The 15,879-nt window shown below is 38.4% G+C and overlaps 1 protein-coding gene across 1 annotated transcript in view; it reads left to right on the top strand.

The window, feature by feature from the left end:
* The window catches only part of fam135b (family with sequence similarity 135 member B), a 48,681-nt gene that overhangs the window by 17,292 nt on the left and 15,510 nt on the right, over positions 1-15,879 (top strand). Inside the window, exons 4-9 of the mRNA XM_042436687.1 lie at positions 3,038-3,177; positions 7,948-8,018; positions 9,453-9,626; positions 11,083-11,209; positions 14,963-15,122; positions 15,512-15,561. Of these exons, the coding sequence (XP_042292621.1) occupies positions 3,038-3,177; positions 7,948-8,018; positions 9,453-9,626; positions 11,083-11,209; positions 14,963-15,122; positions 15,512-15,561 (722 nt within the window). The remainder of the gene's footprint in view (positions 1-3,037; positions 3,178-7,947; positions 8,019-9,452; positions 9,627-11,082; positions 11,210-14,962; positions 15,123-15,511; positions 15,562-15,879) is intronic.

Below are 15,879 nucleotides of genomic sequence, written 5' to 3'. Positions count from 1 at the left end.
TAAAAAAGAAAGAATAAGTCAAAAATCTATTTTGTAAGTTAACATTATGACATAATACATCATGTTTACTGTAATTTAGTGAGTCAAAATCATGACAAACTAATGTACAGTTATTATTATTAGCAAATTTTAAAAAAAGAATTTCCATAATTCTGACTTATCACAAATCAACTTGTGTGTATTTATTTTTATCATCCCTGACATTTTCCTGACATTTCATCCATTTTTTCCTGGCAGGAAAGGGCCTCTATATACATTACTCAAACATGGAAAACATACTGTAATTTTGGAAACAATTCTGACAAAAAATTTGGTTTACCTTACAACATGCATCCACTGTAACACAATGCACCATCAGCATAAAATACAGCTTCAAAAATAACAATTACCTGTCTGTCTCAACCAAACTATAACATTATGTTACATTACAATGTGCAGGTGCTATGTTCTTTCCCCATGTATGCCACCATCTTTTCCATCAACATCAAAGCAGAGATCTCATTCAGATCTCTTATCAGGGTCTATAATCTCTTCTGCTCCCTCGGTACAAAATGTAACATTTAATCAATCCTGTAAAACAAACTGGCATTCAGAGGAGTGTGTGAAAGTAGCAAGGTCAACTATAGCAGTTACCGTTCATTAATTTTGTGACTTTGACCACACTGAAGGGCCACCCAAAGGACAGAGGGCATGGAAGCATCTGGGTGAGAGCACAAGTCGTTCAGGTCAAACACACATAGAGAATAATTAATGTTTAACTCCTGCACACGATAAAGAGTCTCTAATCCACCTAATTTGTATGTCTTTAGACAGTGGGAGAAAGTCAAAATGAACACAAGGAAACATGTAAAAAACAAAAAACTGAAAGTGACATTCTGACTGTGAGGTGTCAGTGCTAACATAGAGCTACAACTCCTTCCACATACAGTGCATCCCCAAAGGGGTTACGCTGTTTCTGTCACACATCCAACAACAGTCGTGCTCCCACACATCCGCCATCCTTGCTGGGGCTGCTTGATGCGGCAAGTAGTGACAGCATTATCAGGAGGAGGCCTGCAGAGAGAAGGAGAGTAAGAATGAGACAGAAAAGAGCACAACCTCAGCAGGGGATTTCAAAGACCTCTCACGGCTCGCAGCTGGACAGCAACTCTGCCTCTATGACTGCAGCCCTGCAAGGGGAAATGTGCTAGTGGCAGAGAGTACACAGCCATTGTATCGCAAAATTGCTGGGACATGGGAAAGGTTGAAAATTTGAACACCAGGGGTCTGATTTATCAACGATGCAAATGCACAGTTATGTGCATAAACCATAAATGCTTTTATTTCTACACACAAAATCAGATTTATCAATTTATTTCTTTTGCTTGAGAATGTGTGTCCATTTAAAATCACTCCTGACAATGTGTAGCCTATCAACAACCCCATAGTGCTATACAGTTGTAATCATAGATAAGCCATTTCCTACATTACAGAAGTTCCAACTCTATCATCAACTACGTAAGCATAATTGATAGAATGTCTGATATTGTACCATTTTTATTTGGAAAGCAAGGAAATGATTTCTTTCAGCGTGAAATTATGTTGCCTGTATTTTGCCAGTATCACTGCATCACTGAGCATCTGTGTTTCCATTTAAAAGATCTGGAGGACCTGTTAATAACATTTAATTGCAATCACTCTGCTTGATCTAAATAAAACAGGCATATTTTAATGCTGAAACTGTCATAAACTGCAGCAATTAAAAATCTGATTGAAAGCAAATTATGAATTATATTAAAGTAGTTCTGTGCCCAGTGATCATTTTGTGTACTTCAAGTGTTTTCTTGTTTCATATATTTTCTTCTTATTTGACCATCATGTAAAGTAAAAATATTTTTGCCTTGTCATCATGCTGTATACATTTTTTCTTCCCTTTGGACAAGTCACTTGTGGAAGCATCAAATAAAACAGTTTGGTTCAGCTGAATTTCATTTAGTATTATGGCATTCCAGGGTTCTCAGTTAAGATAATGTTAACAAGGAGGACCTTGCACAGTATGTTTTTAGCAGTCAAAGGAAACGAACCATGCACGCCACATCACTTGCAATCGAGGTGCATTCTCTCATAAACACTTTTTTTTATAACAACAAATGAAAGGTGGGAATAGTGGGAATATTGTAGAACACAATGCCAAATACAGTAACACCAGTAACACCTCAGGAACACACATAAAATGAGACTTATGTCCATCTGTCTGCTGCCTGTGTTCATGCTTAGAAGCTTTCCCACATGCGCACATCCAGAATGCTACAGTATCTTAACCTCATTGTCTGTTAATGGTTTTCATCTTTAGCTTTTAATGTGTTGCTCCTTGTAGTTCCACTACAAGGAGCAACACATTAAAGCCACTATGTCTGTCAAAGGGATGTAGTTGATTGTATATGGAATTCTGTATGTTAAAGGAGAGGTTCACAGTTTTTCAAGTCTGTCTCAGGTGCCCATATGAACACTGAAAGAGGATTTCCTCACTGTAATCATTCCTCCTGTTCATACTGGCTATTAAAAGATCCCCTTCAAATGTGCTTTCATTGTAAGTGATGGAGGCCATGTTTGACTTGGATCAAACATGAGCTTCTAAGACTAATACACATTTCAAATCTAGAAACATATGCACTTAGTACACATTTTCAGATCCAAGTATATATGCTCAGATCCCTTACAAATCCTGGTAAACATTTGAAAATGTCAAATCAGACATTCATGAGTGTCATTATGCATTTTCAAATCTGGGTACATATTCACAAATCTCAGTACACACTGCAAATATCAGGTGATGCATTTGCCAAATCAAACCCTGGCTTTATTTTCAGTTTTCATAATTGTGTGCATTTCTTAGACAACTGCCTTGTTTTATCAATTAAATATTTATATTTAGTACTGTTTTATTGTTTAAACATGTGTGTCATGTGTTATTTCTGTAATTAAACATGCAGTTGCATTTCAGTGAATCACTGTTATAGCTGATAGTTATTGTGCATGTTGTTGTGTCCCACATCAGGAGAATGCAGCTTCAGCTCCGCGGGGGTTTACGACGGCACCGTGTTCAGCCGGATATTTCAGATCCTTTACAGAAATGAGGAGATTGCGGTGAATGATTGTATGATCTTCAAAGTCCACCTACTATTGGATGGAGAAAGGGTGAGTCATGCTGGTGACATTTTCTACACATGCACACACACACACACTCACTCACAGAAAAAAACGCATTTTGTGAGAGCAAAAGACAAAAGGAGAGAATTGCGAATGCCATTTGGTTGCTTGCGTTTTATCAGTGGTCTAACTGTAAAATGCATAACAGATTTACAGCTGTATGATAGTTTGTTCCATAGCTGCAGCTTGTGAGTGTCTCTTTACACATTTGAAATATTAAATGGCCATTAATTCATACAGTTTATCATCTTCCTCCTACACATGTTTCTGCTAGAGTCGCCATTCCTACTATTACACAAACAATAAATACACCCTTTTTATAACAGAGATTTAAGCTAGCTACAGTAATTAGAGCAGATATCTAACAGAACTACAGTATGTAGTGAAGAAGTAATATCATCATACTGAATAATGGAATAGTAATATTAAACTGGCATTTTCTCAGTCTTGAAATGTCAGTGGGTGGGAGGTTTTTGTCCAGTAGACTTCCTCAAGGTGTTTCCAGCTTGCTAAATCTTTTGCTATACATTTAGCAGCTTTACAGACTCATACATCCCTGGTTAGTCCATGTCTCAAAAGCAGCTAGCAACACATTTTGTAGCATTTTTGGGTAATAAGGAGGAGTGTTACAGAAGATTCTCAAAGTTTGCAATACATTTGTGCATCTGATGCTCATTTGAGTTACTTGCATGTGTCCAGGCTTAGGCTTTTTTGGCTTTGGACACCTTAAAATGAAGCTACTTGTGAAGTGTATCTGAAGGGTTGATCATGTTGCATATGTCTGTGAGTTGTGAGCAGTTGAGCTAAAGAGTGATATTCCCTCACACTGATTCCTTTTAATTGTTATGGAAGTCTGAAAAAGTACAATCTTATAGGATTACGTGAAAAAAAGCACAGATTTAAAAAACAAAAACAAACAAACAAACAAAAACAAACATTTTTGAGGCAGAAATATTTTTTGTCTCCATTAATCATTTTACACCTCCTCGAATTTATCTTGCAAGCTGATAGATGAAGTTAAAGTCTGACCCCTAAATTGGGAACTATGATGATTTTATGTTGTATGTTTCTGTGGCAACATGGCTTTAGTTAGATGCAAGCAACATGGAGAACCTGTCCAGCCTATGAGAGACAGCCATTAGCTGGACACAGGCACTTTACATGTCTGTACTATCACTGCCTCTTCTAATGCAGAAAGACTTACTTTATGTTGAAACCTTAGTTGCTGCACCTTCTTAAGGTTTGTCTAGACAGAAGGTGGGTCAGTCATTTTCGGTGGTCCGTCTGAGTCCAGTGGAACATATATGCTTGTATTTTACTCATTACAGTTGTCTGCACAGGCTGTGTGACCACAATCCAAAGTGCATTTTTATTATTCAAGTGTAGTTTATTCCCTTTTACACACATAACTACAAGGATTGTGTATGAGGGTTTGAGCTCTGCCAAAATGCAGGTGGCCTACACAGTAGGACTGTGCCTGAATGCATCCTGTGCAGACATTGATGGAGGACTGAAGCTGCTGCTGCTGTACTACTGATGTGCTGCTTGAACTACACCGTCTGTACAGACACAGTGTTAAACCCTGTGCCACAGACCTCTTCACTGCAGATCCTGGGAACTATTGATTGTTGTGCTTCACAAACACAGCATAGCCCCTCCTTCTGCAAAGTGCTGAAACTGTAGCAAATAGAGGCATAAGCAAATTAATGATCAGCTGTGATCTGTACTGGCATTTGTAGCCAGTAGTTACTTTCCTTGTGTAGATTTTTACAACAGTGAAGGGTACAGGCCTTAAAGAAACTCTTAAAGGCAAGAAATCTCAGCAATTGACAGAGTAAGTGTAAAGTCAATAACAATGATTGAACCCACCAACAGAATTGGCCTGTGGCACAGTGCTTTGTCCTTTCCTGAGGGCCCCTATTTTTTTGTTTTTGTTGTTGTTCTTTGGGGAGATTTTTCAGCTTTTTTTTTTATATATAAAAAACTAGTGATATTGATGGTTTTGAAAAAGTAATGAAATGAGTGGGTAGAGTTTGGGCCCCCAAATGCCCCAGGATGTCATATAAAAGTATTTAGTGTGAGCCATTATAGACATAGAAACAAGTTCAACAAACGAGTTCAACAGTTTGCCTCTTGGAATTAACGTGCTTTAATTGACAGACAAATGTAAATTGCCTGTGCCCCACACTGCCCATGTTTAGTTCAAATGATCAGGCATGTAAACCTGCCAGACAGTTATTGATGTACTGTCCTTTATGGTTTCACCGTGGGCACGACCCTGAAAATCCACTCTGCCTCTCTTTGTTGTTGGGAGCCATTGGAGCTCAAATTGATCAGCGGTGACAAGGATGAGACAGGCCCGAGGCTGGGGGAGTTAAGATGGCCCCACTCAAAGCTAATCATCCATATGATAGCCGTAGCTCACATATTGACATCACCCTGCACCATCGCTCAGCTGCTCTATGACATATACATAGGTCTACAGCAGAAGCCTGAATTACTGTAGAGGCTTCAGTCAGAATATTCTGTCTCACATGACTCTGCGCTCCTAATTTTAGAAGATTTCATTAAATGAAGGCATTCATGTGGAGGTGTGGAGATAGAGGAGCTTAAAGGCATATCAGATTTCAGCTGTAAGCTCTCCCGAAGGCTCCCCGCTCATTAACCTTCCGGAGGTTATCTGCTGCTCACAGCTACAGATAGCATGGACAAAAATAGCTCCTCATTTCCCCTGTGTACACCCGTATGTATGCTTAATCAATCAAAGCATCAATATTGGACAGAACTGCAAAGATTTGTGTGTTTACTGAATGTCTGTCTGCATGTGTGTGTGTGTGTGTGTGTGTGTGTGTGTGTGTGTGTGTGTATATGTGCGTGTGTTTTAGAAAAATATGAGGAGAAAGAGAGGAAGAACTGTGCCTAACCTTTTATTATAATTAGCATCACTGCACCTCAATCTTCAAAAGACTACATTACATCCACTCGCAGCTCCACCTTTGTAGTTTTCTCATGCCTTTTGTTTTTCCACTTTGTTGTTCAAATGTAAATAGGTTCTGTATATTTCCATAAATCATGAACTATGGCACTTTGAACATGAGTGTAATTGAATTCTGTTCAACCTACATTAGATAAAAAGAAATACAGACCTTCAGTTAGTATAGAACACACAGAGAACATAAACAGAACTTTGATGTGTCTAATTCAGCGTTGCAAACAAGGTTGGTCACATTTGGGTTGTGTGCCAAATAGCAGTATTTATCTACTCCCCACTGTATATAATGTACTATAAATGTCCCCGTTGGTTGTTTACTCTTTGCTGATTCTGCTTTTTTATGTTTTTACATACAGATCAGGGACAAATTAAAGGAAAACATGAATAAATACAACAAAAAATGCAGATGCTTTAATACACAGCTTGAGGGCTCACTGAATGGTTTGATGTTGCATGTTTGATGGAACCTCTCACCACCATCATCAAAACACCAAATGACTACAAAACTCCCCAAAATTACGCAACAGTCCATATTGAAAGGAAAGGAGAGAGAGAATCTGGCCTGGGGATTACTGAGAAAGATTGGACTTATGGGAAAGCCAAAGACCACCAATTCAAGGTCCTGGCAAGACTTCTGTTGGAAGAACATAATCCAACATTTTATGACTCCAGGGCTGAAATTTATACAAAGAGGCTCTAATTGGTAAAGTCAATGCTGGTGGCAATATGGTAAAAATTGATGTTGATATTCCTTGGGGTTGTCTTTTAATTTAATTATTTTGGCAAGAGATTGCTAAAGAGATAATGAAAAACACTGTAATAGAAGTTGACTGCTCTTTTGGCACAGAGGAATATCTCTTTAAAATAAGATGCTATGAAAAGCCCTCCAAACAAGGATGACTTAAGTACATTTTAATAAATTGTTTGGAGTGTCTCATCTTTAGCTTAAGACTATAATATGAGCAATAAGAAAAATTTAAATATATATTGTATGTGACTCTGCATCTCAGTATCCCAATGAATTATGTCCATATCATGATTTACATCCAGTGCAAACATTCATTGCCACTGCAGGAAGTAGACTGAATTTTATGTAGCGAGATGGAAAGTAAGTGAGTGTGTAAAGCAGCAGAGTTTAATACGGGGAACCAGAGATTGCGTCCCGCATACCTGCAGTTAACGTTCACCTTTTTCTTAACTGTAACCATGATCTTTCCCTAACATTAAGCACATATTTTATGTGAATTTTAAAAATGTTGGCATTGGATGTAAAAAAACAAAACAAAACAAAACATAAAAACTTGTTGTTACTGAAGGTAATTTGGGTTTTTTGCAGAATCATCCAATATGTTCTTGTTTGGTGATAGGGCTGGCTTATAAGATGCAACCCATTACATACAGGGTGTCATTGAAATATCCTGTCTCTGTACAATTATTGTGTTGCTCATGTCAACAAACTTATTTTGCATGAAAATTAAAAAGTAGAAAAAAACACCAGATAAAGGAATATCTTCAGTAGAGTTCTAGAGACTTGTAGAATCTATGCCAAAGACATTTGAAGTTGTGCTGGTGACCTGTGGTGGCCCTGCACACTTATGTTGGTTTGACTCCCACCTGTATGTTTTCAGGAATTTTGAGACTTGTCCCACCATTAAACCTTTAGATTCCTTGGACAAAGTCCCTTTCCATTATTTTGTCTAACCTCTCCATGTCATCTTGTTCAAATAGTGTCCATGCATTCACAACACTGCACCAATGTTTTGCAGGTGGAGGAAGCCTTGAGTGAGGTGGACTTCCAGTTGAAGCTGGATCTTCATTTCACAGACAATGAGCAACAGTAGGTTTTGAAACGTGTGTGTAAGTGTGTGTGTATGTGTTTGAGAGGAAGAAAGAGTTTTCCCTTGTGCAGCTTTTATGGAAGAGTGAGAATGCAAACGAGGCATGAATAAGGGCTATTATGTCTTTTGGCTCATAGCCATCACTTTAAGCACCTGATCACAACTTTTGTGCTAGCAATATGTGATTACTGTGATTTATTTGTCTGTTTGCTTGGGACAAATAGAAGGATAAAAGTGTAGTCTGCATTAGCACATGCAGCAAAACACACCATTTTTGTAGGAGCACCACTCTAGTATCAACCAACAGCTGTGCATTATTGAAGTGAAGTTAGTGTGTTTCTGTATTAAAACCTTTAAACCTATTGACATGCCATTTTTGTCATACCTGTGTGATGATAGTACTTGTCAACCCTACACAGGAGTGAATTTTGAAGCTCCTCTATATCATTGTCATCCTTGTTTTTACTAAGAGTTAGTGTAGAATATCTGGTCAAGTCAAGTCAAACTTTATTATCCCACTAGGGGAAATTTGATGCAGCCAGGTATATAGAAACACACAATCATCATAAAAAAATAATGCAATAGATCAAATCAGATCACAAGGACAAACAGTACAATTGATCACTTTAAAATGAAGACAGTGCAAAAAAAGCAGCTAAATGCCGAAAACATGAAGTGCTTAGGTGCAGAGATCACATGTGCAAATTCACAATTCTAATTGCAAACAAAAGAGTCTTTGTAGACTTTTTGTCCTCTGAGCAGGAACTTTTATCTAAGGCCTGAAGGTAGGAGGTCAAACTCTCTCTGCAGGGGGTGATCAGGACAGTCCAATATGACCTGGACCTTCCTTAGGACCTGCCTATAGTAGAGGTCAGAGAGCTGTAGCTGACTCACCCCACACCTGCTGCTGGTCCCCACATGAGCAGCGCCCCCTGAGAGATCTACTAAGTCTGTATTATTATTCCAGTCAAGATGCAGACTCTTTCACTGCAAGGACAATACACATGTCCTTAATAATGACTAAATAATGGTTATTAATGAGCAGCAGTCCACATTCTCAAACACAGATACAATAGATATAAACATTCCTTTTTAGTATGTGTAATAAATTCGCTTCATTCGTACTCCCTTAATTAATCTATACTACCTGTAGTTTTGAATACAAACCCAGTCTTACTGATTTAATGATTTTTTTGATCTAGTGGTTTTATTTATGTTTACCTATTTTTTTTTTTTTTTTTTTTTTTTAATTTTCTCATTTTTAATTTGTAGCTCTATTTTATTCTGTACATTGCAGCTGAGTCTGTTTAACTGTTCAGTGAAATTAGCATGAAATATGAGGAAAATAGTAAAAACAAGAATTCAGCTGCAATTTTAGAGTATTTGTATTTATGTATTAGTTTAAAATATATCTCTCCTCTTCCATTCCTCAGGTTGGCAGAGATAGTCACCGTCCCATTGATCAGCAGCCGGACCCTCAGCCTCCACTTTCACCCGCGGAGAGGCCTCCACCACCATGTCCCTGTCATGTTCGACTATTTCCACCTGTCCGTCATCTCTGTCTCCATACATGCCTCACTGGTTGCCTTACATCAGCCGCTAATCAGGTAGAGTGAAGCAAGGCTTTGCAAACATTTGCATGTCACGGACTTTGAAATCACACAAAGCACAAAGACCTTTTGATATCATCTGATTGTCTAATTGACCATTCACTGAGCACTGACACCCAAGTTACTGTTGCTACACCAGTCAAGCTTTCCATTCTAGCTGTCTGAAATGACAATTATCACTGGCAGATATTACCTGCTAGCAAGAAAATTAAGCTAACTTTACCTCCATAAGTTGGGTGAAAATGCTAATATTGAAAAACCCTCTCATGATGATAATATTATGGTGAACAGAATATTAATTTTGCTTGGATTTTGTTTTAGTATTTTAGTTGATGTTTGTGTCATATTTAAACACCATTCTGGTTAAGACAATTCAAGTCAAACAAGTGTTTGTGAATAAAGTAAAATCTGTCCAGGACTTATACAGCAGGTCTTGACCACTTGTAAATTCTGTTCATACCTAAGAGAAAACTCTTAAATATGAGAAAATAGATGAATGCCAGAAATTTTCTCAAATCACTCATATGTGCTTCTTATAAACATATCTGTTCATAAGAGTAGTTCTTGCATGAAGCCCATTGTTCTTGTATTGCAGTGTAGATCTAGTTACTCCTAGTATCATAAGTAGGATAAGGAAATTGTAAGATCTCTCTTTTTTGGTTCTAACATAACCCTGTTTCGCTGCTTATATTATTACTAGGTTTTTTTTCAAACTGTTGTAACATTCCTTGAGTGTTATCTTCCCCAAATTCAAAAAACAGCAACTGCTACTAATATAAGTTAGTTAATGATAGACTCTTTGGTTTTGAAAGCTTGGTTAGGCAGTAAGCTAGTTAGCCAGACATGCAAACATTTGCAGCTCACGAAATAGCAAGCAAACACTGTTTTTAACTTTTGCTCTTGTGTTTTTGGTTTTGGAAAGCCTAAAAAAGACACCACCCTCCAAACTCTTGAAATGTTGAGGTTAACTCTTACTGTACTACAGCCTGATGTACACTGCTTCAGCATGGGAACAAATCCAAAGCTTTACTGCTATGATTAGTTACAGTTTCTAAGTTATGATTGGGAATAGGTCCTTCTTGTTCATTGTAGAGCTGTATACACCGTTGAGATTTAAGGTGAAAACTCTAATTGCAATTGTATCCATAATATCAATGGAGACAAACTTGATAGAATGAACTGCTAGCACAGCTTTATCCTCCTTGTGCTTGTTTTGGCAGACACAAGAGTGTATTGGTTAGCTGCTTAAGTGGATAGTTTCCCAAACACTTATCTGATGAATTCAGATGTCAATATCATAAACTCAGTGTTTAGCCATGCATTACATAGATTACTGCAGCACTTGATTGATTAGAACAGTAGCAGCTCCCATCTCTCAGCTTATCTGTCCTCCTTCGCATGGACACACACTCATGATTTGTCCCTGCATGTGTCCTCCCTGTTCTCTCTCCAGCTTTGCACGTACAGGGAAGGGCTCCTGGCTGGGAAAGGGCTCGCCAGAGAGCGCGAGCGACCCATCTGCCATGTCTGTAGAAAACCTTGTGTTCGGAGCTGGCTACTGCAAGCCTGTCATCTCTGAGGTATGTTAACCTTTAGCAGTTCAGCAGTAGAAAGTCAAACCCCATTTTGTTTCACAAAGCTGAAAACTGCTCAAAATGAGCAAGGCATTGTCCCCATTTAGCTGGTTGTTCCCTTTTCTTTGTAAGCAAGCAGCTAAATGCCAAGTGGTGACGTAAACGTGATCTCAGTTTAGGGACAGAGGCCGATGGATTTAGCTGTGATTTGTTTTGGCATGTCACACAAGAAACAGGATTCAGTCCAAGAGCTGAGCAGACAGTTCTGATCTGGATTATAGATCCTGGACCTGTCTGCGCCTCATCTTCAGAATCGGTCATTTGTCAGGGCTCTGTGGAGGCTTAAAGACTAGAGGCCAACACAGAGATTATTGTGGGGCTGCACTATGGCTTTTCATAATATCTGATTAACCCACCTGCCCAGGCATGCAGGCTCCAAGCTTAGCATCTGGAAATGATACCAGCTCTCCCTGGAAATGATGGTGTAGGCTTGTCGACTCCCTCTCATGCCTCTGTGCTCATTAACAGTACAGTTAAGCTGCACAAATACACGGTGAGAGATTTAATAATCCAATTATTGTTATCATAATGATTAATCCTGATTATATATGTCTTATTTTACAAGAACTCAATTACTTTATTACTTATTACTAAACTTTATTCATTTTAAGAGGCTGCTAAAAAGTACAGTAACTACTACACATAATCTGGCCTTGTTTGCATTGATTGGTTTAAAACCAAATTTTCTACAAATTATAAATGGTGATCTAGTGTCAGGGAGTGAAATTATATATTTCCATGATCTGGTTTAGTCTCCAACATTTAACCAATCTATTCTTTACTACAGAGATCAGCTGTGTTCTAAGTCTATACAAATTGTACTAATCTTCATAGACGTCATACCGTTACTGTTACTAGTGAAAAACTCTGGAAAAAGCTAGTAAGTGGATCTAGAGTTAAAGGTACAGTTCAACATTTTGGAAAATACACCTGTTTAAAAAATACTTCCAGTGCATAACTTCCTGTAAAACCAGAAATTAATGTTTTTACAAGTTTGTTTGTTTTTTTTTTTTTACCAATTAAATAATCAGTTGTTTTCCCTTGCTTTCAAACTTATGCTAAGCTAAGCTAAGCTAAAAATCTCCTGGCCCTGCTTCACATTTAGTGTACAGACATGATGGTAGTATCATCCAGCTTGTGGCCAAAAGTAAATAAATGCATTTTCCAAAATGTTCCAAAGACAAAGATAAATGTCTTTATAAAGACAGATACACATTTTGGAAATGGCATTGGCAGTCAGGCCTCTAACTATACTTTGGTTCAAAACTTAAATGTCTCAACTATTGGATGGACTGCAATAAAATTTGATACAGACATGCATGTTAGCATGATAACATTTAGCTTAAAGCACTGCTGTGCCTACAATAAGTACAGCCTCAGAGGACTGTTACCGTTACTGTAGAGGTCTTGCTGGAGTTGTTTCACTACTGTCTACAATTTGTTTTATTTTTTTTACCTGTAGGCAGTTTCTCCTGTAGAGTATATTTAATTTCATCACCTCCCAGTGTCACTATATTCAAAACCTGCTTAGTATTATTATAGTATGCAGCTCTTCCTGCCTTTTGAATGACATTAGTAGCAGGTCGACATTTCCCACCCCTAACAAAGTAACTGACTCATGATGTAACCATTATCTTTTATCAAAGCCATCTCTTATCTTTAGTTTTATCTTGTGTTTGCCAGTTGTTCCCAACTTTGTATAGCTGTGAAGGTGTTGGTTCTATTTTTTTCATCTTTTTATAACATAGATCTCTCAGGTCCCTGTGGACGTCAGTCTACACTGTAAATCTTAATGAGCGCCCCAGTTGCCCCCCCTCTCTCCTCCTGGTTTTTACTCCCACCCCTAGCTGGGCACTTTAATAAGCTCTGTGTTTAGCCAAGCAGGGGGGTTTCGTTTGATCACAGTAATGAGTTCTGCTCACAACTGCCACGTACTACATAGCTGCAGGTGAAATCTACACAGAACGCCTCCTCCTCCCTCACCTTTATTTATTTAGAGCTTTTTACCTGCGGCTACACTACGTTTTCAGCACTTTCCCCTTAACACCACAGCGTTTCCTCAAAGTGTTATGCTGTTTTTTTCTTGAAAAACAAAAATCACATGTTGTAGATTTCCACTGATATCAGCTGAAGTGCAGTTACATCTCAAAAAGGAAGGAAAAAGTTCCCTCAGTGGAAAATGATGCTGTTGGAAGTGAGATACCTGAACGTCTTTGGTCTTTTTGACGTAATATATGGTTGTGCAGATAACAAGTCAAAACTCATGTCAAAAATACTATCCTTTCAGCATCTCGTCCACCTATACAAAACATCTTTGACAGCAGCAGTGATTAGACTCTTGGACACCACTACCACACACTGTGATGATGAACTGTAAAAGTTGCATCTACAGCAGTAAACAAAAGCAGAATTTCTCATGTCAGGTGAGTTAGAACTGGGGCACATCCCAAGCATTGTCATCAGAGAGAAACTATGGTTTTAGGATAATGACTAGTTCATACAGAAAAATAGCTATTTTTCTTTGCACTTCAGTCGCAGATCCTGGCAGGCCTCTATAAAGGTAAAGAGAATTATGAAAGTAAACATACAGATGTTCCTTCCTGGTTTGGGTATACTGCACTGCTGCAATTACAGAGCGCACACAGGTATGATGATAGGGCCGGAGACTGAACTTGCTCAGGGCAAATTATAGTACATCCCCAGATACTCAGGCATTACATGCCTGTCAAAGCTCTGAGCCCCACTGGCGCTGCCAAAACATCCCAGCCATGGGAAGAACTCTGCTGGTAGCTGTTTCAGGTCAGGGACCAGCGGAAGAGGGCAGCCGCTGGTAACATTCAAGGCTCCCTGGCTCCACATATGACGGCTGGTGTCTACAATGTTAGTTGTTTAAGCAGAAGGCCATTAGCTCCTCAAGAAGATAAAGGAGACACACACCACGTCTGTGGTGATTTGTAGCTGTTTAGACAGACACTTGTGTTACACTCAACACATAGTGTAGATTGCGGTCGTGTAATACAGTCAATATTTTACTGTATTGTTAGAGAGCCATCTACTGGAAATATGGCCTGTACTGCAGATCATATACAGTATTTAGGTAATAGACTCAAAAGCAGAGGATACTGTACTTGAGCTACTTTATTTTCTTCTGCATCATATGCATCACAGTCAAACTGCTTTCAGCCTTTAGCTTTGCACCTCAGTTATTATCTGAAAATGTGTCAGTGTATGATTTTATCTCAACAGATTTTCAGTTTCTTAATCATTTTCTTAAGCATCACTTTGTTATACCCCTTACTCGTCAAGTCCCAAATTCAAAGCATCACAAATGGTGATGCTTTGGACTTTGAGTCAAGTTCCTATCCTTGTGAACTTTTAAAGGTCATAACAGGGATGCTTTACATCCTCCTGCGCCAAGTACACTTATTGATCTGCTTTTACAGCGCACAGCAAGCTGTGTTTAGGAGCCATTTGTTGCTAACGTCTTATTTGATCTCCCAAGTAATTATCATTACCTTGCCAATGCAGAAACAAGCCGCTTTTAACACAAGGGCAATGACAAGCCTATACAACTGTTGCTGTGGAGGCTATAAAGTTCAAGTATGTGTACATGTCCATTATTAAGGCAGGCCATTTTGTGAGAGGTGACTACTGATCTACATAGTAGCTGACATTTCCTCTGTGGCTTTTTCTCCGCAGGGAAGCTTTTATGTGCCCAGTGAAAACTGCCTGCAGAGAGCTCATACGTGGCATCGAAGGCTCTGTCGCCTCCTGTTGGTTGCACACAGAGGCCTGCACACCTACTATACTGCTCTGATGAAGGAAATCCCACAGCTCCAGCAGACTCCACTGGACTCAGGTGAGCATATGCAAAGCTCTGTGCTGAAACTCAAAATCGCATTAGTGGAAAATTATGTATAATCTTACAATCCTCTTTGTACAGTGCATGTCCATGTAGATTAATACAGAATATGGTTAATAGTGCACAATTAGACGTTATGCCCCTCAGCAAATTATTTCATTATGTTGTTTTTCTCATTCACCCTTTTATACTTTAAGTGTTTTGCCCCAAAGAGACTCATTTTAATGATTTTTGTTTTTATTCAGGTTTGGTCCTAATTAGTAATAAAAAGATTTTCAACACCATACATTTTTGACTTCCAGAAATGTGCAGTAATCCTGTCTTCTCGCTTGGTACACAGTGTAAGCCTTTTCACTAAGCTCTGCAAATAATTTTCCCTTCCACAGAAGTGCTGCCTGTAGAAGAAACTCTTAATCAGATCACAATAGAGTTACAGGTATGTGTATTCCAAAGTGTACATTTATCCACTCATTACAGCTTTTAATGTTATTTAAAGAATAGCCACATTCTTTTTGATTCTCTGTTGCATTTGCCATTTTAGTGATGAAATTGTTTATTCATTCTAAACTTAACTAAAACATCCAACTTACACACTATACTGTACATATTGTATATTAAATAATGCAAAATTGCCAAGTTGGTGTGCGGCTCTAAACAGTGAATTCTATGTTCAGAGGAATTTCTGTGGCTTGAGAACCAACACAACAATTTGAATTAATTGAAAGAAGCCCTGTCACTTTTGTCACCTTTTACA

Source organism: Thunnus maccoyii, chromosome 15 (genome assembly GCF_910596095.1).
Source record: "Thunnus maccoyii chromosome 15, fThuMac1.1, whole genome shotgun sequence".
Lineage (NCBI taxonomy): Eukaryota > Metazoa > Chordata > Actinopteri > Scombriformes > Scombridae > Thunnus > Thunnus maccoyii.
Note: the sequence above shows the minus strand (reverse complement) of the source record. Positions and strands in the feature narration are given on the sequence as shown.